This window comes from Bos mutus, chromosome 4 (assembly GCF_027580195.1).
Source record: "Bos mutus isolate GX-2022 chromosome 4, NWIPB_WYAK_1.1, whole genome shotgun sequence".
NCBI lineage: Eukaryota > Metazoa > Chordata > Mammalia > Artiodactyla > Bovidae > Bos > Bos mutus.
This window is the reverse complement of record NC_091620.1, coordinates 11,292,587-11,320,095: the sequence shown is the minus strand read 5'-3', so window position 1 is coordinate 11,320,095 and position 27,509 is coordinate 11,292,587. Positions and strand designations below refer to the sequence as shown.

Sequence of the window (27,509 nt, the reverse complement as noted above, 5' to 3'; positions counted from 1 at the left end):
TTCTTTCTTTTTTTTTTTTGTGGCGTCTTTGTCAGGTTTTGGTATTAGGGTGATGGTGGCCTCATAGAATGAGTTTGGAAGTTTACCTTCCTCTGCAATTTTCTGGAAGAGTTTGAGCAGGATAGGTGTTAGCTCTTCTCTAAATTTTTGGTAGAATTCAGCTGTGAAGCCGTCTGGACCTGGGCTTTTTTTTGCTGGAAGATTTCTGATTACAGTTTCAATTTCCGTGCTTGTGATGGGTCTGTTAAGATTTTCTATTTCTTCCTGGTCCAGTTTTGGAAAGTTGTACTTTTCTAAGAATTTGTCCATTTCTTCCACATTGTCCATTTTATTGGCATATAATTGTTGATAGTAGTCTCTTATGATCCTTTGTATTTCTGTGTTGTCTGTTGTGATCTCTCCATTTTCATTTCTAATTTTATGGATTTGATTTTTCTCCCTTTGTTTCTTGATGAGTCTGGCTAATGGTTTGTCCATTTTATTTATCCTTTCAAAGAACCAGTTTTTGGCTTTGTTGATTTTTGCTATGGTCTCTTTTGTTTCTTTTGCATTTATTTCTGCCCTAATTTTTAAGATTTCTTTCCTTCTACTAACCCTGGGGTTCTTCATTTCTTCCTTTTCTAGTTGCTTTAGGTGTAGAGTTAGGTTATTTATTTGACTTTTTTCTTGTTTCTTGAGGTATGCCTGTAGCTATGAACTTTCCCCTTAGGACTGCTTTTACAGTGTCCCATAGGTTTTGGGTTGTTGTGTTTCCATTTTCATTCATTTCTATGCAATTTTTTATTTCTTTTTTGATTTCTTCTGTGATTTGTTGGTTATTCAGCAGCGTGTTGTTCAGCCTCCATATGTTGAAATTTTTAATAGTTTTTCTCCTGTAATTGAGATCTAATCTTACTGCATTGTGGTCAGAAATGATGCTTGGAATGATTTCAATGTTTTTGAAATTACCAAGGCTAGATTTATGGCCCAGGATGTGATCTATCTTGGAGAAGGTTCCGTGTGCGCTTGAGAAAAAGGTGACATTCATTGTTTTGGGATGAAATATCATATAGATATCAATTAGGTCTAGCTGGTCTATTGTATCGTTTAAGATTTGTGTTTCCTTGTTAATTTTCTGTTTAGTTGTCTATCCATAGGTGTGAGTGGGGTATTAAAGTCTCCCACTATTATTGTGTTATTATTAATTTCTCCTTTCATACTTGTTAGCATTTGTCTTACATATTGCAGTGCTCCTATGTTGGGTGCATATATATTTATAATTGTTATATCTTCTTCTTGGATTTTTCCTTTGATCATTATGTAGTGACCTTCTTTGTCTCTTTTCACAGCCTTTGTTTTAAAGTCCATTTTATCTAATATGAGTATTGCTACTTCTGCATTCTTTTGGTCTCTATTTGCATGGAAAATCTTTTTCCAGCCCTTCACTTTCAGTCTGTATGTGTCCCCCGTTTTGAGGTGGGTCTCTTGTAGACAACATATGTAGGGGTCTTGTTTTTGTATCCATTCAGCCAGTCTTTGTCTTTTGGTTGGGGCATTCAACCCATTTATGTTTAAGGTAATTATTGATAAATATGATCCCATTGCCATTTACTTCATTGTTTTGGGTTCGAGTTTATACACTGTTTTTGTGTTTCCTGTCTAGAGAAGATCCTTTAGCATTTGTTGGAGAGCTGGTTTGGTGGTGCTGAATTCTCTCAGCTTTTGCTTGTCTGAGAAGCTTTTGATTTCTCCTTCATATTTGAATGAGATCCTTGCTGGGTACAATAATCTGGGCTGTAGGTTATTTTCTTTCATCACTTTAGGTATGTCTTACCATTCCCTCCTGGCTTGAAGAGTTTCTATTGAAAGATCAGCTGTTATCCTTATAGGAATTCCCTTTTGTGTTATTTGTTGTTTTTCCCTTGGTGCTTTTAATATTTGTTCTTTGTGTTTGATCTTTGTTAATTTGATTAATATGTGTCTTGGGGTGTTTCACCTTGGGTTTATCCTGTTTGGGACTCTCTGGGTTTCTTGGACTTGGGTGATTATTTCCTTCCCCATTTTAGGGAAGTTTTCAACTATTATCTCCTCAAGTATTTTCTCATGGTCTTTCTTTTTGTCTTCTTCTTCTGGGATTCCTATGATTCGAATGTTGGGGCGTTTAATATTGTCCTGGAGGTCTTTGAGATTGTCCTCATTTCTTTTAATTCGATTTTCTTTTTTCCTCTCTGATTCATTTCTTTCTACCATTTTATCTTCTAATTCACTAATCCTATCTTCTGCCTCTCTTATTCTACTATTTGTTGCCTCCAGAGTATTTTTGATCTCATTTATTGCATTATTCATTATATATTGACTCTTTATTATTTCTTCTAGGTCCCTGTTAAACCTTTCTTGCATCTTCTCAATCCTTGTCTGCAGGCTATTTATCTGTGATTCCATTTTGATGGAATTAAGAAAGAAAGCCATGCTAATGTCTTAGACTAAGGTGGGGACAGGAATACACCTGAGATTATTTCCCTGAAATAGGCTTCCTGTTTAGAGACTAACAAGTACAGTTGCTCATTAGAGACATTAGAAATTATAAAACTAGCTGATAGCCGGTGAATCAAAGGTCTAGTAGATTTGATTGATTGCAGGTTATTAGATAAACAGTATTTAATGATGTACTTTTTACACTGCAAACACAAATGCTGATACTGCAATAAGATTTCAGAATATGTTAATGATTAAAACCATGTTAAATAGTCAAAGGAAATGATAAGAGGCAAAAAAAAAACAGCTTCCCTGATAAAAGCTGAAGAGTGCAGTGCCCATTGTGGGGCAGGCAGCTACAACCCTTGGCAGAGGGATGGCTGCCTCCCTGATGTGTCTTTAGGGGTCTTGGGTGTATCCCCCAAGGGCCTTCCCACTGAGGTGCTCAGTTCTGAATTTATGTAACCATTCATTTCAAAAGAAAGCATTACGTTTAAATGCAATCACTAAAGAAAATGAAATATTGACCGTGTAATTCTGGGTCTTAATTCCATTTCTGGAATAATTCTATTTCTAGAATTATTCATTTCTACCTGGGATTTTCTTTTTCTGGAGTGGTTCCAAGTGATATATCTCCTTTTTATTTTCCTGGGAATGTCTCAAGTGTGGAGCCAGTATTTCTGCCCAAAGAACATTCAGACCTGGCTCTTATGTAGTCTTGCCCAAATCAGCCTGGGTCCTTTTCTTCCATGGACTTGCCTGCAGCTGGGCCCTGATCTGCCCGAGCTCTGTATCTGTTGCTAGGTTCTGCAGAAAGTCCATGCCCATCGTCAGAGGTCTGCAGCCACCTTGCCCTTGCCTTGATGACAAATCGCACAAGCCACCAGATGTGCCACTGCAAGTCTGTGCGTGCTTGCTAAGTCACTTTAGTCATGTCCCATTGTGACCTTATGGACTGTAGCCCGCTAGGCTCCTCTGTCCATGGGAATTCTGCAGGCAAGAATACTTGAGTAGGTGGTCATGCCCTTCTCCAGGAGATCTTCCAAACCCCGGAATCAAAATTGGGTCTTCTGCATTGCAGGCAGATTCTGTACTGCTGAGCCATCAGGGAAGCCCATGAGAGAAATACATCTTATGTATACTGATAATCATTTATCTAGTTAAAGATGGCAAAAGGATCAAAGAAATGTTAAAGGTTATTTCTGGGTGATACACATTATATATGAAAGGTATGTACCAATATTGTACGTGTGCTGATAAATTTTACCTACTCAAGGGTTAAAAAAAATGATTAGAAAAAAATGTTAATAATTATTTATGGGTTGTGGAACTATGGTGATTTATGCTTTGTATTTTTATTTACCATTAATTTTTCTTCAGAGTCCATGTGTTGCTTTATAACTAGGGGAAATAAGAACCATTTAAAACTTTTTCTTACAAAAGTATCAGGGCATGTTTCATGAGCCCCACACCCTTTGAATCTTTCAGTTCAGTTCAATTAAGTCACTCAGTTGTGTCCAACTCTTTGTGATCCCATAGACTGCAGCATGCCAGGCTTCCCTGTCCCTTACCAACTTCCAGAGCTTACTCAAACTCATGTCCATCGAGTCGGTGATGCCATCCAACCAGCTCATCCTCTGTTGTCCCCTTCACCTCCCACCTTCAATTTTTCCCAGCATCGGGGTCTTTTCCAATGAGTCAGTTCTTCTCATCAGGTGGCCATATATTGGAGTTTAAACTTCAGCATCAGTTCTTCCAATGAATATTCACAACTGATTTCCTTTAGGATGGACTGGTTGGATCTCCTTGCAGTCCAAGGGACTCTCAAGAGTCTTCTCCAACACCATAGTTCAAAAGCATCAATTCTTCAGTGCTCAACTTTCTTTATAGTCTAACTCTCATATCCATACATTACTACTGGAAAAACCATAGCTTTAACTAGACAGACTTTGTTGGCAAAGTAATGTCTCTGCTTTTTAATATGCTGTCTAGGTTGGTCATAGCTTTTCTTCTAAGGAGCAAGTGTCTTTTAATTTCATGGCTGCAGTCACCATCTGCAGTGATTTTGGAGCCCAAAAGAATAAAATCTGACACTGTTTCCACTGTTTCCCCATCTATTTGCCATGGAGTGATGGGACCAGATGCCATGATCTTAGTTTTCCTAATGTTGAGTTTTAAGCCAACTTTTTCACTCTCCTAGCTCACTTTCATCAGGAGGCTCTTTAGTTCTTTGCTTTCTGCCATAAGGGTGGTGTCATCTGCATGTCTGAGGTTATTGATATTTCTCCCGGCAATCTTGATTCCGGCTTGTGCTTCACCCAGCCCGGCATTTCGCATGATGTACTTTGCCTGACAGCAAAAGTCCAATAGACTTCCCATTACCGTCTTGGAAGTGGGGCTGGGAGATATGGCTCAAGGCTCCAGGCTTGAGACAACCTCCCAGATTCTGCAACCTTTGTCTATTCACCTGCTTTTATCTCTGTTTCCCCAATCTGTTCCCCTGTGGTGGTCAGCATTAAAGCCCTTAAAAGGAAAAAGAAAAGAATAGGTGTGCAAATCTTTGGGGAAGATCAGAAGGGAGGACTGGAGCAATGTGGGTGGCTGTCAAAGGCACTCTCAAGGCAGTAGGTAGTGATGGGTTTAAAGAAGACAGACAAACAGCCTTCTCCTACCAGAAAAGGAGACCTATCCACCTCCCCTTTCTTCTAGGCAGAGGCAAGCACTCTCATCCCTCCAAGCTGATTATTTAGCTATTTCCTCCGGAGTTTCTAATTAATACACTTCTGTCTTATGCACTAGTGACTGAAGTGCCAATATAGATGACTGACTTCATTTTCTTTCACAGCCCCTCACTCCTACCACATATAAGCACATTTTCCATCTTCCTATAATCCCATCCTCCCAGCATAGGTCAACACTGAGTGTTCACATTATAATGTTGTCATTTAGTTACTAAGTAATGCCTGACTCTTTTGAGACCCCGTGGACTGTAGCCCACCAGGCTCCTCTGTCCACGGGATTTCCCAGGCAAGAATACTGGAGGGGGTTGCCATTTCCTTCCAAGGGATATTCCTAAACCAGGAATCGAACCCATGGCTCCCGTCTTGCCAGGCGGATTTTTTTTTTTACCGAGCCACTGGGGAAGCCTGTGTGTTTTCTCTAAAATTAATATCTTTTAAAAAATATTTTCAAGTTTCTGTTTATTTTCATTTCAACGATAAGCTCCCTGCCTGTTGTATAAATCTCTTCTTGATAATTTCATTGCATCAGGTAGCTATCAGCTTCATCTTCTTGATGAACTACCCCCTGGGGCTCTCTGACTTGCTGTAGTCTGAAACAGTCACTACGTGTGCCTGGTGTATATTAGATGTGTCATCTTGAGATGCCTCTTTACCCTTTATCCTTTATCCTGGCAATTCTCTTCATGTCAGTTTTCAAGTCTAGATCTCTTGATCCCATGCCTTTCTCTTCTTTTTGGTGGAACATGATTACACAGTAGTTTACTGAGAGACCACGTGGGAGATAAATTTTGTAAGACCCTCCATATGGGAAAATATCTTGATCCTATTCTCATACTTGATTGATAACTTGGCTGGCTATAGAATTTTAGATTGGAAAATTTTTTTTTTTTTTCAGAATTTTAAAATCACTGTTCCCTTGCCTTCTAGTTTCCAGTGTAGTTTTAGGAACTCCAGAGTCTTAGGCAACCTTCCCCCTTCTGCTCCAGAATTTTGTACAGGCCCATGTTGTGCTGAGTCTATTTAACTGAAAGAGATCCATTTAGTCATAGTGTCTAACATACAAGATTGACTATGATCATCCTACTGCTATATCCAATAAACAACTGTTCAACTAGGCTTGACTTTTGAGTGTCCTTGTTGGTCTGTCCAACATGACACAATGGACACATGAGTGTCCAATTTTAGCAAGAATCTTGCTCAATGCCTGTAGCCAGAATATCCATCCTCACTCTCTGATTGGGTTCCTCATTCTCCATCATCCCCAGGTGATGTCTCATCACCTTGTCCTGTCTTCATCCTGAATCCCCTCCTTATCCTGATGCTTCCTCTTAGTAATTTTCTATCCACTGAACCCCACCCTCCTCATTGGCTATGAATTCTCACCTTTCCTTGTCATATTGGGAGTTGAGCCTGATCTCTCTCCCCTATTACAAAATCCCATTGTAGTAGCCCCCTTGTAGTAAAGCCTGCCTTAACGTCTTTAACAAGGGTCATGTATACTATTTTTATGAAGTGCATGAGAACTCCGAGAGAAGGATTGAAGCTTAACTTCCCAATACTTCCGAAAGGTTAGCTGTTCCTACTTTATGGGCCCAAATGGAAGTATTCATATATACTAAGAGAGGAGAAAAATTACATAATCATTACCATAAACTCTTTAAGAAGTTTGTTCTTACCACATGTCCTCTTATCAATTGTTCTTATAACAAACATACTGGGTCACAATTTGGCCCCATGACCCATACTTTCTGATCAGGGCTCTGTATTTCCTAATTGAACCCTGCCACTGGCACCTCCCCCAGTATCAGCCTCCTCATACAGAGACAAAGCAGCATTGTGCTACACACCCTGCAATACTCTTGAGATAAGGATGAGAAAATGCTGTGTAACTTTAAAACACTATATAAGCTTAGATGTTGATAGTACCCCCACGGACACATATCTGTGGCTTTGACCACTTAAAATACCAATCCTATCAAATTTCTAAGGACTGTTTCTGAGACTAGATTTTGCATGTTGTTGTAAAGGAAAATGGTGGGGAATGTTCTTCAGACTTGAACATACAGATGAGATAGTAAAGACTGAAGGAAAGGGGAGAATGGACAGGGAGAGTCTTAGGAAGCACATCTTAGAGAACCAACCTCCAAGAAATGGGAATGCCAGACAACAGCTTTAAAAACAAAACAAAACAAAAAAGCCCATACTATAATATCTGTTATTTAAGGAAACATTAAGAAAATGTTTTGGTATACAGACCTTTTCCAACTCTTTGCAACCCCATTACAGTCCATAGAATTCTCCAGGCCACAATACTGGAGTGGGTAGACTTTCCCTTCTCCAGGGGATCTTCCCAACCTAGGGATCAGACCCAGGTCTCCTGCATTGCAGGCAGATTTTTACCAGCTGAGCCACAAGGGAAGCCCAAGAATATTGGAGTAGGTAGTCTATCCCTTCTGCAGCAGATCTTCCTGTCTCAGGAATCAAACCAGCGTCTCCTGCATTGCAGATGGATTCTTTACCAACTGAGCTATGGGGAAGTCCTCACATGACTGAAGCCAGGCTTCAACGTACGTGAACCGTGAAATTTCAGATGTTCAAACTGGATTTAGAAAAGGCAGAGGAACCAGAGATCATATTGCCAGTATTAGATGGATCATAGAGAAAGCAAGGGAATTCCAGAAAAACATCTGCTTCTGCTTCATTGACTACACTAAGGCTTTTGACTGTGTGGATCACAACAAAATGTGGGAAACTCTTCAAGAGATGGGAAGAACAGACCACCTTACCTGCCTCCTGAGAAACATGTATGCAGGTCAAGAAGTAACAGTTAGAACAGGATATGAAGCAATGGACTGCTTCCAAATTGGGAAAAAATTATGCAAAGGCTGTATACTATCACCCTGCTTATTTAACTTGTATGCAAAGTACATGATGTGAAATGCCAGGTTGGATGAAGGACAAGCTGGAATCAAGATTGACAGGAGAAATATCAATAACCTCAGATATGCAGATGACACCACCCTTTTTGCAGAAAGTGAAGAGGAATTAAAGAAACTCCTGATGAAAGTGAAAGAGGAGAGTGAAAAAGTTGGCTTAAAGCTCAACATTCAAAAAACTAAGATCATGGCATCAGGTCCCATCACTTCATGGCAAATAGATGGGGAAACAGTGGAAACAGTGGCAGACTTTATTTTCTGCAGATGGTGACTTGCAGCCATGAAATTAAAAGATGCTTGCTACTTGGAAGAAAAGTTATAACCAACCTAGATAGCATATTAAAAAGCAGAGACATGACTTTGCCAACAAAGTCTGTCTAGTTAAAGCTATGGTTTTTCCAGTAGTCATGTATGGATGTGTGAGTTGGACCATAAAGAAGGTTGAGGGTTGAAGAACTAATGCCTTTGAACTGTGGTGTTGGAGAAGACTCTTGAGAGTCCCTTGGACTGCAAGGAGGTCAAACCAGTCCATCCTAAAGGAAATCAACCCTGAATAGTTTTTGGAAGGACTGATGCTTGAGATGAAGCTCCAGTACTTAGGGCACCTGATCCAAAAAGCCAACTCATTAGAAAAGACCCTGATGCTGGGAAAGATTGAGAGTAGGAGAAGGGGACGACAGAGGATGAGATGGTCGGATAGCATCACTGATTCAGTGGACATGAGTTTGAGCAACCTCTGGGAGTTGGTAATGGACAGGGAAGCCTGGCATGCTGCAGTCCATGGGGTCACAAAGAGTTGACATGATTGAGTGACTGAACTGACCGAGTGACCCTTTCCAGAAGTAACCACACATTTCAGGGGGAATAATAATGAAAATTATTCTATTCATTGAGCTCTTCCCCAGGCATCATGCTAATCACTTACATATATTTTAACCTCACAGTTACTCCTTGGGAGATTACTACTATATTTTGTCAAAGAGGACACTGAGGCTTGCAGAAGTTGGGCAACATGCCTTGGTCACACAGCTGATAAGACAAAGTCGTATTCAAACTTGCCTTTGGTCTATACCATGCTCTTAACTGGTGTTATAGCGCCATAGTGAAAAACCTCAAGACATCCTGGTTAACTCTATGACCTTGGGCTCCAGATCCGTTATCTATAAAGCCAGGTTGGATATTCTCCAAATGGCCCTTCTATTTCTAAAGTGTTGAATTTTAAAAATCAACAATCTGTGGTTCACAAAAGAATTAGAAGGCACGTGTATAATAATAGTGAGTCATATTCAAGGTAAAATTTTTAACATGAGATGAAATTAATTGTGAAATCAAAAGCAGTTCTGAGATACACATAAAAGTCACCATAAAAGGTAAAATGTATATAGAACAATGAAAGCCTTGTAGTGGTACTGAATGCATATATCTTAAACATGTACCAAGAAAGTGCATAAAAGGAAAACTAGTAGAAATGCAAGAAATATACATAGATCTCTGTCAAAAGAGTATCAATAAGAAGTTATGAGCAAGGTGGTAATGCTCATAAAACAAGGTGGGGAGGGGGACAGGAATGGATGGAAAGTGGGATTGAAAGATCTGAGTATAGGAGAGGGAAGGAAGAATTTATGGATATGTGTGAATCTAACTGTAGGACATAGGAATCAGTTCATTTCAGTTCAGTCGCTCAGTAGTGTCCGACTCTTTGCGACCCCATGAAGTGCAGCACACCAGGCCTCCTTGTCCATCACCAACTCCTGGAGTTCATCCAAACCCACGTCCATCGAGTCAGTGATGCCATACAACCATCTCATCCTCTGTCATCCACTTTTCCTCCTGCCCCCAATCCCTCCCAGCATCAGAGTCTTTTCCAATGAATCAACTCTTCACATGAGGTGGCCAAAGTACAGGAATTTCAGCTTTAGCATCATTCCTTCCAAAGAACACCCAGGACCGATCTTTAGAATGGCTGGTTGGATCTCCTTGTAGTCCAAGGGACTCTCAAGAGTCTTCTCCAACACCACAGTTCAAAAGCATCAATTCTTTGGTGCTCAGCTTTCTTCACAGTGCAACTCTCACACCCATACATGACTACTGGAAAAACCATAGCCTTGACTAGACAGACCTTTGTTAGCAAAGTTATGTCTCTGCTTTTCAATATGCTATCTAGGTTGGTCATAACTTTCCTACCAAGGAGTAAGCGTCTTTTAATTTCATGGCTGCAATCACCATCTGCAGTGATTTTGGAGCCCCAAAAATAAAGTCTGACACTGTTTCCACTGTTTCCCCATCTATTTCCCATGAAGTGATGGGACCAGATGCCATGATCTTCGTTTTCTGAATGTTGAGCTTTAAGCCAATTTTTTCACTCACCTTTTTCACTTTCATCAAGAGGCTTTTTTTTTAAGGACATAGGAATACACTCTAGTAAATTAATGGAAACAATTCATCTTGCTCTTGAACATAAAATGTATTTAGTAGTTTCTTAAAGGTAGAGGGAATTCCCTGGTTGTTCAGTGGTGAGGACTCAGTGCTTTTGATGCAAGTTCCCTTGGTGGGAACTAAGATTCTGCAAGCTGAGAGGTGCAACCAAAAAAATAAAAAAATAAAAAAAATAAAGGGTAAAAAGTGCATCTATCATGTTAGTACATTATCCCAACTACATGTAATAATCTTGAAAAAAACAACATGAACAGAGTTAGACAAATGCTGAACTACTTGAAAATTTTGAAATATCCCTTAAATAAGTTCTAAGTTAAGGATATAATAACAGAAAATATTTTTTAAGTGAAAACAAATCTCACCATCAGTAAAACTGTTTTAAATATATTTTGGCAGTGTCTAATTTCTATGTAATGAGTAAAACAGTTTATAGGCAGGGAAAAACAGACATAAAAATCACATCTTTTGTGACTTAATGAAATGCAAATTCACTTTTGTCAGGATTTCATTATATGCCTATTAAACTAAAAAAATGAAATGAGAAAACCCAATGTTGATAGATTTTGTAATACTAACCTTGGTTCTGGAGGGATAGAAGAGAAAACTAGACTTCTCTGCCCTCATGGAACCCAGTAATACTGAAATGGCTGAGGCCATGGTGGTATAGCAATGATGGATTGTTTATAACTGTAAACTGTTTAAAGAATCCCTGAGAGTGAGTTACTGTAAATGACTAGTTAGTATAAGGGCTAACCAGGAAATATGTAACTAGAATATAAGTGGGAATTTTGTCTCACTCACTGTGGTATTTCCAATACCTGACAACCAGTGCTTCCGACAGAGCAAGTCCTCAGTAAATATTTGTTGAATGAATGAAATGTGCATATGGAATTACAGCAAAAAACTGAAACACAAGTCTTGGATTACATACTGTCTGTACCTATGATATGCAAAGGTGTCTATGTTCATTTTAAAAGCTCAAAAGGGATTTTGCAATGATATAGTGTGTTTCCCTTCTCTGTCAAGATACTTATCTTCATAATTTCTATGAATGTTTAATTGAAGTATAATTAATTTACAATGGGAATTTACAAGAGGAACTAAAAAGCTTCTTGATGAAAGTGAAAGTGGAGAGTGAAAAAGTTGGTTTAAAGCTCAACATTCAGAAAACTAAGATCATGGCATCTGGTCCCATCACTTCATGGGAAAAGATGGGGAAACAGTGGAAACAGTGTCAGACTTTATTTTTGGGGGCTCCAAAATCACTGCAGATGGTGACTGCAGCCAGGAAATTAAAAGATGCTTACTCCTTAGAAAAAAAATTATGACTAACCTAGATAGCATATTGAAAAGCAGAGACATTACTTTGCCAACCAAGGTCCGTGTAGTCAAGGCTATGGTTTTTCCTGTGGTCATGTATGGATGTGAAAGTTGGACTGTGAAGAGGGCTGAGCGCTGAAGAATTGATGCTTTTGAACTGTGGTGTTGGAGAAGACTCTTGAGAGTCCCTTGGACTGCAAGGAGATCCAACCAGTCCATTCTGAAGGAGATCAGCCCTGGGATTTCTTTGGAAGGAATGATGCTAAAGCTGAAACTCCAGTACTTTGGCCACCTCACTCGAAGAGATGAGTCATTGGAAAAGACCCTGATGCTGAGAGGGATTGGGGGCAGGAGGAGAAGGGGACGACAGAGGATGAGATGGCTGGATGGCATCACTGACTCGATGGACATGAGTCTGAGTGAACTCCAGGAGTTGGTGATGGACAGGGAGGCCTGGCGTGCTGCAATTCACAGGGTCGCAAAGAGTCGGACACGACTGAGTGACTGAACTGAACTGAATTTACAATGTTGTGTTACTTTCAAGTATATAGCAAATTGATTTAGTTATATATATATATAAATGTATATTATATATAGATTCTCTTTCATTATAGATTATTATAAAATAAATTATAATTCCCTGTGCTATACAGAAGGTCCTTGTTGTTTACCTATTATATATGTATTAGTGTATACATGTTAATCCCAAATTCCTAATTTATCTCTCCCCACCATAATTTTTTTAACTAAAAAATCGTTCATACATACCCATTCCATCACCCATGTTTCCTGCCCTGTCTGTGCCATATATTCTAATCTCTTTTGGAGCCTTATGGGTCTAGATTTATGAATCTAGATCAGTTGTTCTCAACCCTGGCTGGTGTTAGAATCACCTGGAGGTCTAAGCTCTCTCCATGCCTGGGTGCACCTCTTGACCAGCCTGTGAACTCATCTGAGGCTGATGCTCAGCCCTTGCTAGTTCCTATGTTCAGCCAGGACAAAATCCAGTTAGGCAGTAAAACTCTTTCGTATACTTTATATTTTCATTAAATAAAATGGGTTCGTTCTCAAGGAGACTCTTTAAGCTATCTTCGTGGAATCCTGATTTCAAAAGTACTCTTTTAGTATTGTTAAGAACAAGTATCTAAACTGGATAAGGTATATATGACAAATGCAAGCAAGAGGCTAAGATCCTGTTCCATTCTCCCTCCACACCAGTTCTATTATAATATGCAGGTGAGGAGACTAGGTCAGCCTTAACAGCTTCTGACCTTCTAGTAAGACAGGATTATTGGAGGTTGACTTATCAGGCTATGTTCACCTTGAAGGGAGACAAGTCAGATGGACACTGCTGGAAGTTCTCACAGAGGCCAGAGTGAGATGCTGACCAGGAAGAAGGAAGGCTTGTGTGGGGGACACGCCCTGATAATGGACCTCAAGCATGTTCAGTCCATGTGATAGAAAGGAATCTGGAGGTAGAGGTCTGGAATCGCCTTTCATTTTTGAAGGCGCAAAGGAATCTGGCCACCCAGATTCTAGGCTGTGCATCTCTTGTCAGTGAGGGAACTTGACGTGTGTGAACTGTGCTTTGATCCTGGGGTCTGGGGAAGTTTCTCTGGGACTGAGGAAGACAGTGGCACCCACCAAACATGTTCCCTGAGCTCTGTGCTGCCCCAGATCATTTTCCAGTACGTGACTCTCTGCTCCTGGGCTCGCATCTCCAGGACTGGGATTAGGTCTGCTGATCATATCCTCCTCACCTCTCCTACCTGTCCAAAGTTTGGCAAAGTTCATGGATCTGATTTGGAGATTGATAGGAGTTCCCTCGGAGAAGGCAATGGCACCCCACTCCAGTACTCTTGCCTGGAAAATCCCATGGACAGAGGAGCCTGGTAGGCTGCAGTCCATGGGGTCACAAAGAGTCAGACACGACTGAGCGATTTCACTTTCACTTTTCACTTTCATGCATTGGAGAAGGAAATGGCAACCCACTCCAGTGTTCTTGCCTGGAGAATCCCAGGGACGGGGGAGCCTGGTGGGCTGCCATCTATGGGGTCGCATAGAGTCAGACACGACTGAAGCGACTTAGCAGCAGCAGCAGGAGTTCCCTATAACTGAGAACTTCAGGACTCATGTGTTGCCCTGAAACCAAGGGAGGACTTGGGATGAAAAGGCCTCTGCTGGGACCAGTGACAGGCCAGTGTTAAAGGGGCTAATGGGTAACTGTCTCCTTTCCCCTCCTCCAGGCTGCCCATTCTCCAGGGAGGGACCTTTGCTTTCTTGGGACCCTCCCTGGCCATGCTGTCTCTTCCCACCTGGAAGTGCCCCGCGTGGACACTCAATGCCAGCCAGGTGAACGCCAGCTCACCTGAATTCACTGAGGAATGGCAGAAGAGGATCCGAGAGGTATTGGGTTGATGGGTGGGGTGCGAGGAATGGGGTGGTCCTCAAAAGGGGCTTCGGAGTTGACTCATTTTCTCAGCTCACTGCTAGGCAAGATTCCAAACTTTAAGACACTGGTCCTTGTTTAATTCAGTTGTGTCATTCAGGGAAAGAAACTGGTGGATTGAAGCAGACTTTAAAGTTTGGCCAGCTCCAGGATAAGTTGAGCTGAGTGAGTGTTAGTTGCTCAGTCATGTCCGATTCTTTGCAACCCCCTGGACTGTAGCCCACCAGGCTCCTCTTTCCATGGAATTCCCCAGGCAAGAATCCTGGAGTGGGTAGCCATGCCTTCCTCCAGGGAATCTTCCCAACCTAGGGATGGAATCCTGATCTCCTGCACTGCAGGAAGATTCTTTACACTCTGAGTCACAGGAAGCCCATGCTCCAGGTTGGCTTATCTAAATGATAGATTAGGAAGCCAGCACACAGCCACACCCTCAGGGACAGTAGGCCTCATAGCTTCCAGACTCTAACATCCTCACCTGGCTTTGGAGGTGAGGTCAAGGATGGCTTATGGGTGGAATAATATATGAGAGGGAAGGTTGCCTGAGATTTCTGGGAAGTCCAATAATCTCCCTCCCAGCTTGACCTTAAATATGTAAGCCTGGAGTGGCTCAAAGGCCCCCCTCCTCTGGAGCAGGGGCAGAGTTACACAAACAGTATACGGGTGGGGTTCTTCTTGTTGTTCAGTCACACCGTCGTGACTTGCCGGGGTACAGCCCCGGCTGATCCAGAGTATTCGAAGGAGAGACGGCATTGGCGACCTATTCAAATATTCATAAAAGATATAAAGAGTAATAGAATGAGGATAGCTCAGTAGGAAAATTCAGTGGAGAAAAGAGGCTGAGTAGCTTGGTTTACATGGAAAATCAATATAACCTGTGGCACCAGGTTAGCTCTGACCACAGAGGCCTCAGGCGCTGTCTGGAATAGCGGAAGGTGCCCCACCTTAGACACCTTCTCGAGTGGGTCTTAGAAGCCCAGGCAAATAAATGGTCGAAGAGGACCTCCGTGCTCCATATGGAGACTCAGCTGGAAATTAAGGAGAAGAATGACATGGGGAGACCAAGCTTTGGTGAACAAGGCCCGTAGCTTTATTTTCAACAGGGGCTTTTATACCCTAAGTTACACATAGAGGCTAATAGGGGATGCAAAGTCAGCAATCTTTGATCCTTATCAAAAACTAGGGTTTCTTTCCTGCAAATTTATCGTATACAAATGGCTTAGGTGATTTACATCATCTTCTGGCCAGAAGGCCTATTAACATTTTATGACTCTTGACAAAGGTTTGTCAACCGTAAGACTTATTTTCTCTAAGAGTAATTATTCTAAGGTTTGGCGCCATCCTCCGAAGGTGTTAGATAAAATTGCATTCCTATAGGGCAGAGGTGCAGTGGGTTTACAACAAAGGAAAGAATTTATTACCTTAAGGGCCTAAAGTTGCTAACACCAAGGCCACTACTTATTTTTTCTACATACTAACTATATTAATTAATACACATTCAAGGATACAATACAGGGGATGTGGAAACTTGGCAGCAAGCATTGGCTCATCAATGAAATCTTTTACTAGCTTTATTCTGACAGTTTCTAACTCTTTGAGAGGCTCTAAGCTATTTGAATATCTTAAGCTTCCCGTGCCTCTCGAGGCTGAGAGACTGTAAACAATCGTATGCACAGTTGTAGGAGTCCAGGTAAACTTGTCAGGCGAGTTAGAGAGCTATCTGAGGGGTTTAGATGTAAACACTCCTAATGCCCAGAAACTTTAATTGGAGCTGTAAGTTAACTCTTTGTCAGAGAGAGCGAGATGGTGGTGGGGGACAGCCCCCAGTAAAGTCAGAGGTGAGAGCACAAAGCAATAAAGTAGGCAGACTCTGGTTTTTTGGGGGTAGATACTCGAGAATATCCAGGGGGACTCCTGAGGCTCGATCCCGCCTTTGCGTATGCCGAGCCTCCTTCCTCATGACCTTTGTCCTGACTGGAGTGCCTCTCGCTGGCTCCTGGCAATGACTGACACTTTTTTACCCCATGGACTGCAGCACGCCAGGCCTCCCCATCCATCACCACCTCCCACAGTTGACTCAAACTCATGTCCATTGAGTGAGTGATGCCATTCAACCATCTCATCCTCTGTCCTCCGCTTCTCCTCCCACCTTCAATCTTTCCTAGCATCAGGGTCTTTTCAAATCAGTCAGTTCTTCACATCAGGTGGCCATAGTATTGGAGTTTCAGCTTCAGCATCAGTCCTTCCAAAGAATATTCAGGGTTGATTTCCTTTAGGATGGACTGGTTGGATCTCCTTGCAGTCCAGGGCATTCTCAAGAGTCTTCTCCAACACCACAGTTCGAAGGCATTAGTTCTTCAACTCTCAGCCTTCGTTATGGTCTAACTCTTACATTCATATATGACTACTGGAAAAACCATAGCTTTGAGTAGATGGACCTTTGTTGACAAAGTCATGTCTCTGCTTTTTAATACGCTGTCTAGGTTGGTCATAGCTTTTCTTCCAAGGAGCAAGTATCTTTTAATTTCATGGCTGCAGTCACCATCTGCAGTGATTTTGGAGCCCAAGAAAATAAAGTCTGTCACTGTTTCCATTGTTTCCCCATTTATTAGCCATGAAGTGATGGAACCAGATGACACAATTTAGTTTTCTGAATGTTGAGCTTTAAGCCAGCTTTTTCACTCTCCTCTTTCACTTTCATCAAAAGGCTCTTTAGTTTCTCTTCGCTTTCCACCCTAAGTGTGGTGTCATCTGCATATCTGAGGTTATTAATATTTCTCCTGGCACTCTTGAGTCCATTTGTGCTTCATCCAACCTGGCATTTCACAACATGTGCTCTGCATGTAAGTTAAATAAGCACGGTGACAGTATACAGCCTTGACATACTCCTTTCTCAATTTGCAATCAGTCCATTGTTCCGTGTCAGGTTCTAACTGTTGCTTCTTTTTTTTTTTAAATTTTATTTTATTTTTAAACTTTACAATATTGTATTAGTTTTGCCAAATATCAAAATGAATCCGCCACAGGTATACCCTCGTTCCCCATCCTGAACCCTCCTCCCTCCTCCCTCCCCTACCCTCCCTTTGGGTCGTCCCAGTGCACCAGCCCCAAGCATCTAGTACCGTGCATCAAACCTGGACTGGCGACTCGTTTCATACATGATATTATACATGTTTCAATGCTATTCTCCCAAATCTCCCCACCCTCTCCCTCTCCCACAGAGTCCATAAGACTGATCTATACATCAGTGTCTCTTTTGCTGGACACAGGGTTATTGTTACCATCTTTCTAAATTCCATATATATGTGTTAGTATACTGTATTGGTGTTTTTCTTTCTGGCTTACTTCACTCTGTATAATAGGTTCCAGTTTTATCCATCTCATTAGAACTGATTCAAATGTATTCTTTTTAATGGCTGAGTAATATTCCATTGTGTATATGTACCACGGCTTTCTTATCCATTCATCTGCTGATGGGCATCTAGGTTGCTTCTATGTCCTGGCTATTATAAACAGTGCTGCGATGAACATTGGGGTACACGTGTCTCTTTCCCTTCTGGTTTCCTCAGTGTGTATGCCCAGCAGTGGGATTGCTAGATCATAAGGCAGTTCTATTCCCAGTTTTTTAAGGAATCTCCACACTGTTCTCCATAGTGGCTGTACTAGTTTGCATTCCCACCAACAGTGTAAGAGAGTTCCCTTTTCTCCACACCCTCTCCAGCATTTATTGCTTGTAGACTTTTGGATCGCAGCCATTCTAACTGGCGTGAAATGGTACCTCATAGTGGTTTTGATTTGCATTTCTCTGATAATGAGTGATGTTGAGCATCTTTTCATGTGTTTGTTAGCCATCTGTATGTCTTCTTTGGAGAAATGTCTATTTAGTTCTTTGGCCCATTTTTTGATCGGGTCATTTATTTTTCTGGAGTTGAGCTATAGGAGTTGCTTGTATATTTTTGAGATTAGTTGTTTGTCCGTTGCTTCATTTGCTATTATTTTCTCCCATTCTGAAGGCTGCCTTTTCACCTTGCTACTAGTTTCCTTTGTTGTGCAGAAGCTTTTAAGTTTAATTAGGTCCCATTTGTTTATTTTTGCTTTTATTTCCAATATTCTGGGAGGTGGGTCATAGAGGATCCTGCTGTCATGTATGTCGGAGAGTGTTTTGCCTATGTTCTCCTTTAGGAGTTTTATAGTTTCTGGTCTTACGTTGAGATCTTTAATCCATTTTGAGTTTATTTTTGTGTATGGTGTTAGAAAGTGTTCTAGTTTCATTCTTTTACAAGTGGTTGACCAGTTTTCCCAGCACAGCTTGTTAAAGAGATTGTCTTTAATCCATTGTATATTCTTGCCTCCTTTGTCAAAGATAAGGTGTCCATATGTGCGTGGATTTATCTCTGGGCTTTCTATTTTGTTCCATTGATCAATATTTCTGTCTTTGTGCCAGTACCATACCAGCTTGATAACTGTGGCTTTGTAATAGAGTCTGAAGTCAGGTAGGTTGATTCCTCCAGTTCCATTCTTCTTTCTCAAGATCGCTTTGGCTATTCGAGGTTTTTTGTATTTCCATACAAATTGTGAAATTATTTGTTCTAGCTCTGTGAAGAATACCGTTGGTAGCTTGATAGGGGTTGCATTGAATCTATAAATTGCTTTGGGTAGTATACCCATTTTCACTATATTGATTCTTCCAATCCATGAACATGGTATATTTCTCCATCTATTAGTGTCCTCTTTGATTTCTTTCACCAGTGTTTTATAGTTTTCTATATATAGGTCTTTAGTTTCTTTAGGTAGATATATTCCTAAGTATTTTATTCTTTCCGTTGCAATGGTGAATGGAATTGTTTCCTTAATTTCTCTTTCTGTTTTCTCATTATTAGTGTATAGGAATGCAAGGGATTTCTGTGTGTTGATTTTATATCCTGCAACTTTACTATAATCATTGATTAGTTCTAGTAATTTTCTGGTGGAGTCTTTAGGGTTTTCTATGTAAAGGATCATGTCATCTGCAAATAGTGAGAGTTTTACTTCTTCTTTTCCAATTTGGATTCCTTTTATTTCTTTTTCTGCTCTGATTGCTGTGGCCAAAACTTCCAAAACTATGTGGAATAGTAATGGTGAAAGTGGGCACCCTTGTCTTGTTCCGGACTTTAGAGGAATGCTTTCAATTTTTCACCATTGAGGATAATGTTTGCTGTGGGTTTCTCATATATAGCTTTTATTATGTTGAGGTATGTTCCTTCTATTCCTGCTTTCTGGAGAGTTCTTATCATAAATGGATGTTGAATTTTGTCAAAGGCTTTCTCTGCATCTATTGAGATAATCATATGGTTTTTGTTTTTCAATTTGTTAATGTGGTGTATAACATTGATTGATTTGCGGATATTGAAGAATCCTTGCATCCTTGGGATAAAGCCCACTTGGTCATGGTGTATGATATTTTTAATGTATTGTTGGATTCTGATTGCTAGAATTTTGTTAAGGATTTTTGCATCTATGTTCATCAGTGATATTGGCCTGTAGTTTTCTTTTTTTGTGGCGTCTTTGTCAGGTTTTGGTATTAGGGTGATGGTGGCCTCATAGAATGAGTTTGGAAGTTTACCTTCCTCTGCAATTTTCTGGAAGAGTTTGAGCAGGATAGGTGTTAGCTCTTCTCTAAATTTTTGGTAGAATTCAGCTGTGAAGCCGTCTGGACCTGGGCTTTTGTTTGCTGGAAGATTTTTGATTACAGTTTCAATTTCCGTGCTTGTGATGGGTCTTCCTGGTCTAGTTTTGGAAAGTTGTACTTTTCTAAGAATTTGTCCATTTCTTCCACGTTGTCCATTTTATTGGCATATAATTGTTGATAGTAGTCTCTTATGATCCTTTGTATTTCTGTGTTGTCTGTTGTGATCTCTCCATTTTCATTTCTAATTTTATGGATTTGATTTTTCTCCCTTTGTTTCTTGATGAGTCTGGCTAATGGTTTGTCCATTTTATTTATCCTTTCAAAGAACCAGTTTTTGGCTTTGTTGATTTTTGCTATGGTCTCTTTTGTTTCTTTTGCATTTATTTCTGCCCTAATTTTTAAGATTTCTTTCCTTCTTCTAACCCTGGGGTTCTTCATTTCTTCCTTTTCTAGTTGCTTTAGGTGTAGGGTTAGGTTATTTATTTGACTTTTTTCTTGTTTCTTGAGGTATGCCTGTATTGCTATGAACTTTCCTCTTAGGACTGCTTTTAAAGTGTCCCACAGGTTTTGAGTTGTTGTGTTTTCATTTTCATTCGTTTCTATGCAAATTTTGATTTCTTCTGTGATTTGTTGGTTATTCAGCAGGGTGTTGTTCAGCCTCCATATATTGGAATTTTTAATAGTTTTTCTCGTGTAATTGAGATCTAATCTTACTGCATTGTGGTCAGAAAAGATGCTTGGAATGATTTCTATTTTTTTGAATTTACCAAGGCTAGATTTATGGCCCAGGATGTGATCTATCCTGGAGAAGGTTCCATGTGCGCTTGAGAAAAAGGTGAAATTCATTGTTTTGGGATGAAATGTCCTATAGATATCAATTAGGTCTAACTGGTCTATTGTATCGTTTAACATTTGTGTTTCCTTGTTAATTTTCTGTTTAGTTGATCTATCCATAGGTGTGAGTGGGGTATTAAAGTCTCCCACTATTATTGTGTTATTGTTAATTTCTCCTTTCATACTTGTTAGCATTTGTCTTACATATTGTGGTGCTCCCGTGTTGGGTGCATATATATTTATAATTGTTATATCTTCTTCTTGGATTGATCCTTTGATCATTAGGTAGTGACCGTCTTTGTCTCTTTTCACAGCCTTTGTTTTAAAGTCCATTTTATCTGATATAAGTATTGCTACTCCTGCTTTCTTTTGGTCTCTATTTGCATGGAAAATCTTTTTCCAGCCCTTCACTTTCAGTCTGTATGTGTCCCTGTTTTGAGGTGGGTCTCTTGTAGACAGCATATGTAGGGGTCATGTTTTTGTATCCATTCAGCCAGTCTTTGTCTTTTGGTTGGGGCATTCAACCCATTTACATTTAAGGTAATTACTGATAAGTATGATCCCGTTGCCATTTACTTTATTGTTTTGGGTTCGAGTTTATACACTGTTTTTGTGTTTCCTGTCTAGAGAAGATCCTTTAGCATTTGTTGGAGAGCTGGTTTGGTGGTGCTGAATTCTCTCAGCTTTTGCTTGTCTGAGAAGCTTTTGATTTCTCCTTCATATTTGAATGAGATCCTTGCTGGGTACAATAATCTGGGCTGTAGGTTATTTTCTTTCATCACTTTAAGTATGTCTTGCCATTCCCTCCTGGCTTGAAGAGTTTCTATTGAAAGATCAGCTGTTATCCTTATAGGAATTCCCTTTTGTGTTATTTGTTGTTTTTCCCTTGGTGCTTTTAATATTTGTTCTTTGTGTTTGATCTTTGTTAATTTGATTAATATGTGTCTTGGGGTGTTTCACCTTGGGTTTATCCTGTTTGGGACTCTCTGGGTTTCTTGGACTTGGGTGATTATTCCCTTCCCCATTTTAGGGAAGTTTTCAACTATTATCTCCTCAAGTATTTTCTCATGGTCTTTCTTTTTGTCTTCTTCTGGGACCCCTATGATTCGAATGTTGTAGCGTTTAATATTGTCCTGGAGGTCTCTGAGATTGTCCTCATTTCTTTTAATTCGTTTTTCTTTTATCCTCTCTGATTCATTTATTTCTACCATTCTATCTTCTAATTCACTAATCCTATCTTCTGCCTCTGTTATTCTACTATTTGTTGCCTCCAGAGTGTTTTTAATTTCATTTATTGCATTATTCATTTTATATTGACTCTCTTTTATTTCTTCTAGGTCCTTGTTAAACCTTTCTTGTATCTTCTCAATCTTTGTCTCCAAGCTATTTATCTGTGATTCCATTTTGATTTCAAGATTTTGGAGCAATTTCACTATCATTATTCAGAATTCTTTATCAGGTAGATTCCCTATCTGTTCCTCTTTTGTTTGGTTTGGTGGGCTTTTATCCTGTTCCTTTGTCTGCTGGGTATTCCTCGGTCTCTTCATCTTGTTTAAATTGCTGAGTTTGGGGTGTCCTTTCTGTATTCTGGCAGTTTGTGGAGTTCTCTTTATTGTGGCGTTTCCTCACTCTGTGTCGGTTTGTACAGGTGGCTTGTCAAGGTTTCTTGGTTAGGGAAGCTTGTGTCGGTGTTCTGGTGGGTGGAGCTGTATTTCTTCTCTCTCCTTTCGAAGACTTGGGTTGCTTTTCTGGGTGCCTGATGTCCTCTGCCGGCTTTCAGAAGTTGTTTTGTGTAATTTACTCGGTGTTTAAATGTTCTTTTGATGAATTTGTGGGGGAGAAAGTGTTCTCCCCGTCCTACTCCTCCGCCATCTTAGCTCCTCCTCCTAACTGTTGCTTCTTAACTTGCATACAGGTTTCTCAGGAGGTAGGTAAGGTGGTCTGGTATTCCCATCCCTTGAAGAATTTTCCACAGTTTGTTGTGATCCACACACTCAAAGGTTCTAGTATAGTCAATGAAGCAGAAGTAAGATGTTTTTCTGGAATTCCCTTGCTTTCTCTATGACCCATCTAATATTGGCAATATGATCTCTGGTTCCTATGCCTTTTCTAAATCCAGCTTGAACATCTGGAAGTTCATGGTTCATGCACTGCTGAAGCCTGACTTGAAGGATTTTGAGCATTACCTTGCTAGAATGTAAAATGAGTGCAATTGTGGGGGGTGGTTTGAACATTCTTTGGCATTGCCCTTCTTTGGGATTGAAATGAAAACTGACCTTTTCCAGTCCTTCTAGTACAAGGTAGTTTGCTCAGGCATTACTCTAGCCCTCACTTACTGTCTTAGTGTGCCTCCCCCAGGCTCACTAGGACTGGACCAAAGGCATTCCAAAATTCAGGGCTATGGACCTAGAGCAGAGTCTGTTAGTAGATATCCCTGGGAGTCTAGCTGACAAGCCTTAGTGAAGCCAGGGTCCATCCAGCATCCCACCCAGCCCACGTTCAGCAGCCTCATGGCTGCAGTAAGGGTCATATCCTCAGAACGTGACAGATGAAGGAAGAGGGAATACAGAGGAGACACATTCCTAACAAGATTCCTATTCTTACCCAAGTGTGACCAATGAGAGGGAATAGAATTGACAAAACACTCCAATGGGGGGTGGGGCGGAGGGACAATGATGTAAGTCCTGATCTGACTCCAAAGGCCTGAAAACCAGGAGTGCTGATGTCTGGGGGCAGGAGAAGACAGAAGTCTCAGCTCAAGCAGCAAGCGAAAATGTTCTTCCTCTGCCTTGTGGTTCTGCTGAGTCCCTCAAAGGATTGGATGGCACTCATTCACATTGGGTGGGCTTCCCTGGTGCCACTAATGGTAAAGAACCCAACTGCCAGTGCAGGAGACATAAGAGACATGGGTCCAGTCCCTGGGTCAAGAAGATCCCCTGGAGAAGAGCACACCAGTATTCTTGCCTGGAATATAACCAGTACAAACCAGCTCCAATATTCTTGCCTGGAGAATCCCGTGAACAGAGGAGCCTGGCAGACTGCTTTCCATTGAGTCACAAAAACTCTGACATGACTGAAGTGATTTAACAGAGAGAGATACTCTTTTTGGGTAGGGCCATCTGCTTCATTCAGTTCACCAATTCAAATACTAATCTCTTCTGGAAACACCACAGAAATAATGTTTTATCAGCTGTCTGGGCATCCTTCAGTCCAGTTGACATATAAAATTCACCATCAAATTGTCTATATGTTCCACTTTAGTAAACACTAGGAGAAGGCAATGGCACCCCACTCCAGTACTCTTGCCTGGAAAATCCCATGGACGGAGGATCCTGATGTGCAAAGTCCATGGGGTCGCTAAGAGTCGGACACGACTGAGCGACTTCACTTTCACTTTTCACCTTCGTGTGTTGGAGAAAGAAATGGTAACCCACTCCAGTGTTCTTGCCTGGAGAATCCCAGGGACGGGGGAGCCATGTGGGCTGCCATCTTGGGGTCGCACAGAGTCAGACACGACTGAAGCGACTTAGCAGCAGCAGCAGCAGCAAAATACATTTCTGAAATGGATGTTCCAGTTTACCCTCCTGCCAGCATCATATGTGAGTCCCAGTTACTCCACAATCTCACCAACATTTTCTAGCTTTTTCATGTTAGCCACTCTACTGAGTGCATTATGGTAAACTTGTATCATTCTTTTATGATGCTATTGAATGATATAGAATTAACTGTAATTGTCCTCATCTTATAGGTCTGTTTGAACACCTGGACTCATTTCTGTTCCTATGCTTGCCACATTAACAGATGTGTTTGTGTGTGTGTGTATGTATGTGTCTGCTCAGTCATGTATGATTCTTTGTGACCCCATGGACTATAGCCTGCCAGGCTCCTCTGTGCATGAAATGTTCCAGGCAAGAATACTGGAGTATGTTGCCATTTCCTAAACCAGCAGATCTTCCCCACCTAGAGATCAAACCCGAGTCTCTTGCATCTCCTTCATTGGCAGGCAGAGTCTTTACTACTGCACCACCTGGGAAGCCCTTTAACCAGTGACTAGACATTACTTTGCCAACAAAGGTCCATCTAGTCAAGGCTATGGTTTTTCCTGTGGTCATGTATGAATGTGAGAGTTGGACTGTGTAGAAAGCTGAGTGCCGAAGAATTGATGCTTTTGAACTGTGGTGTTGGAGAAGACTCTTGAGAGTCCGTTGGACTGCAAGGAGGTCCAACCAGTCCATTCTGAAGGAGATTAGCTCTGGGATTTCTTTGGAAGGAATGATGCTAAAGCTGAAACTCCAGTACTTTGGCCACCTCATGCGAGGTTGACTCATTGGAAGAGTTGACTCATTGAAAGAGTTGACTCATTGGAAAAGACTCTGCTGCTGGGAGGGATTGGGGGCAGGAGGAGAAGGGGACGACAGAGGATGAGATGGCTGGATGGCATCACTGAGTCAATGGACATGAGTCTGAGTGAACTCCGTGAGTTGGTGATGGACAGGGAGGCCTGACGTGCTGCGGTTCATTGGGTCGCACAGAGTCGGACACGACTGAGCGACTGAACTGAAATGAGAGTTCAATATAATATAGATTTTGTTATTTATCATTATTTCTGTGACTTTCATTTCATCAAGTATCATGTAAATCACCTGTGAGCTCATAGTTAGTCTATGACCTGTCTATGATCTTTTAATCTAAAAGTTCAGACAACAGACCACATCCTAAATATGCCAGCATCACTGTAGGTACTGGCTACTTTCACAGTGTTCATTCCTTGTTGTCCATTCAGTACAGCCCAGTATACTTTGGGTCTAGCTTTATTACATGTGTTTCAGTTTCATAGAATCAACTATGATGCCAGCACCCCTCATCCCAGATTGAAGATGTATCTAGAAGTATGACTAAGAAATCATTTTCTTATTCCCATTTAAACACAATGGGCAAAAGTAGCATTATTTGATGCAAGATTTGGTGACTCCAATTCTTTCTGCCACCATCTTTTTCTTTTTTCCCACCATGAGCCCTTCTCAACCCATTTTCTTGCTCCTAAAGGGGGTTTTGAGTTTTTCTCCCCTAACTTTTAATTAGTGGGCAGGAAAAATAACATTGCTAAACCTTCCTTTGTGTGTCCTTTCCCAAGGTACTTTCAAATTATTTAATAAATATATTGTCACTGGATTCTTTCCACTGGGTAGGATGCATGTCTTCTTCTGAAAAACACCAGACTTTCCAATCCAGCCCATAAATACCATCAGAATACCAGGAAGTCAAATTAAATTGATTCTAGTATCCCATCTTAAGGAACACAACCAAAGCTCTAGTCCTGGGAAAATAAGATTTATTTACCCTCTGCTCCATCTGCTCCACTGGTGACTCGCTTTTGTGCCCCATTTTCAGCTTGATCTTGAGCTTACACTGTGTTACCCTGCAAAGCCTACCCTTCCTGCCTTTGTCACCCACATTTTATTGCTTCAAGCACATATTCTAATTTTTCAGTAATTTTACTGCTTTGGGGTGAAGTGTCATGAAATATGGAGAAGGCAATGGCACCCCACTCCAGTACTCTTGCCTGGAAAATCCCATGGACGGAGGAGCCTGGTAGGCTGCAATCCATGGGGTCAAGAAGAGTCGGACACAACTGAACAACTTCACTTTCACTTTTCCCTTTCATGCATTGGAGAAGGAAATGGCAACCCACTCCAGTGTTCTTGCCTGGAGAATCCTAGGGACAGGGGAGCCTGGTGGGCTGTCATCTATGGCGTCGCACAGAGTCGGAAACGACTGAAGTGACTTAGCAGCAGCAGCAGTCATGAAGTATGAAAAGATCAATGGATATTGTATTTCTTGCTCCATCCCTGTCATGTTCATGCTGTGAACAGTGATCCTTGAGCTGTTTAATATATAAGTCGATCTTCATGGTGACTTCAGTCTGAGTTGCTAGTCTCTATATTGTAGCCTGGGCCAGGGCTTCAGTGATAGGATAAGCAAAGTTCAAATCAGAAACACTGTCCATACCAGGTTTTTCTTGTTGTTCAGTCAGTAAGTCATGTCTGACTCTGGGACCCCATGGGCTGCAGCAGGCCAGGCTTCCCTGTCCTTCACTGTCTCCTGGAGTTTGCTGAAACTCATGTCCATTGAGTTGGTGATGCCATCCAACCATCTCATCCTCTGTCACCCCCTTTTCCTCCTGTCCTCAATTTTTCCCCAGCATCAGGATCTTTTCCAATGAGTCAGCTCTTCACATCACGTGGCCAAAGTATTGGAGTTTCAGCTTCCAATGAATATTCAGGGTTGATTTCCTTTAGGATTGACTGGTTTGATCTCCTTGCTGTCCAAGGGACTCTCAAGAGTCTTCTCCAGCACCACAGTTCTCCAGAACCACCAGGTTTTTAAAGAGTGTTAAAAACCTTCCCTACTCTCTGGACTGTCCAGTTCAGGCAGCCTACCAGCTCTGTGATGGGCCATTTATCCTCATGTTCTCCCACCAGAGGCACCTGTGACCATCACTGTCATCAATCAATCAATCATTGTCATCAATCTGGATCATCCTGTCAGATAGAGATGGAGATTGTGCAGTTTTTGAGCCCACGTGTGGGTGGCTTGTGACCCGAGGTGTCATCTCCTGGACCATAGTGACTACATTCAAAGTCATACTTCCCCCTCTTTTGTAAGACACAGGG

The 27,509-nt window shown here is 41.1% G+C and overlaps 1 protein-coding gene across 5 annotated transcripts in view; it reads left to right on the top strand.

Moving 5' to 3' along the window:
• Positions 1 to 27,509, top strand: part of LOC102266550 (solute carrier family 23 member 1) — an 89,253-nt gene that overhangs the window by 35,125 nt on the left and 26,619 nt on the right. For all 5 annotated transcript variants that reach the window (XM_070369052.1, XM_070369050.1, XM_070369051.1 and 2 more), the window contains one exon: positions 14,134 to 14,293. In XM_070369052.1, the coding sequence (XP_070225153.1) occupies positions 14,134 to 14,293 (160 nt within the window). The remainder of the gene's footprint in view (positions 1 to 14,133; positions 14,294 to 27,509) is intronic.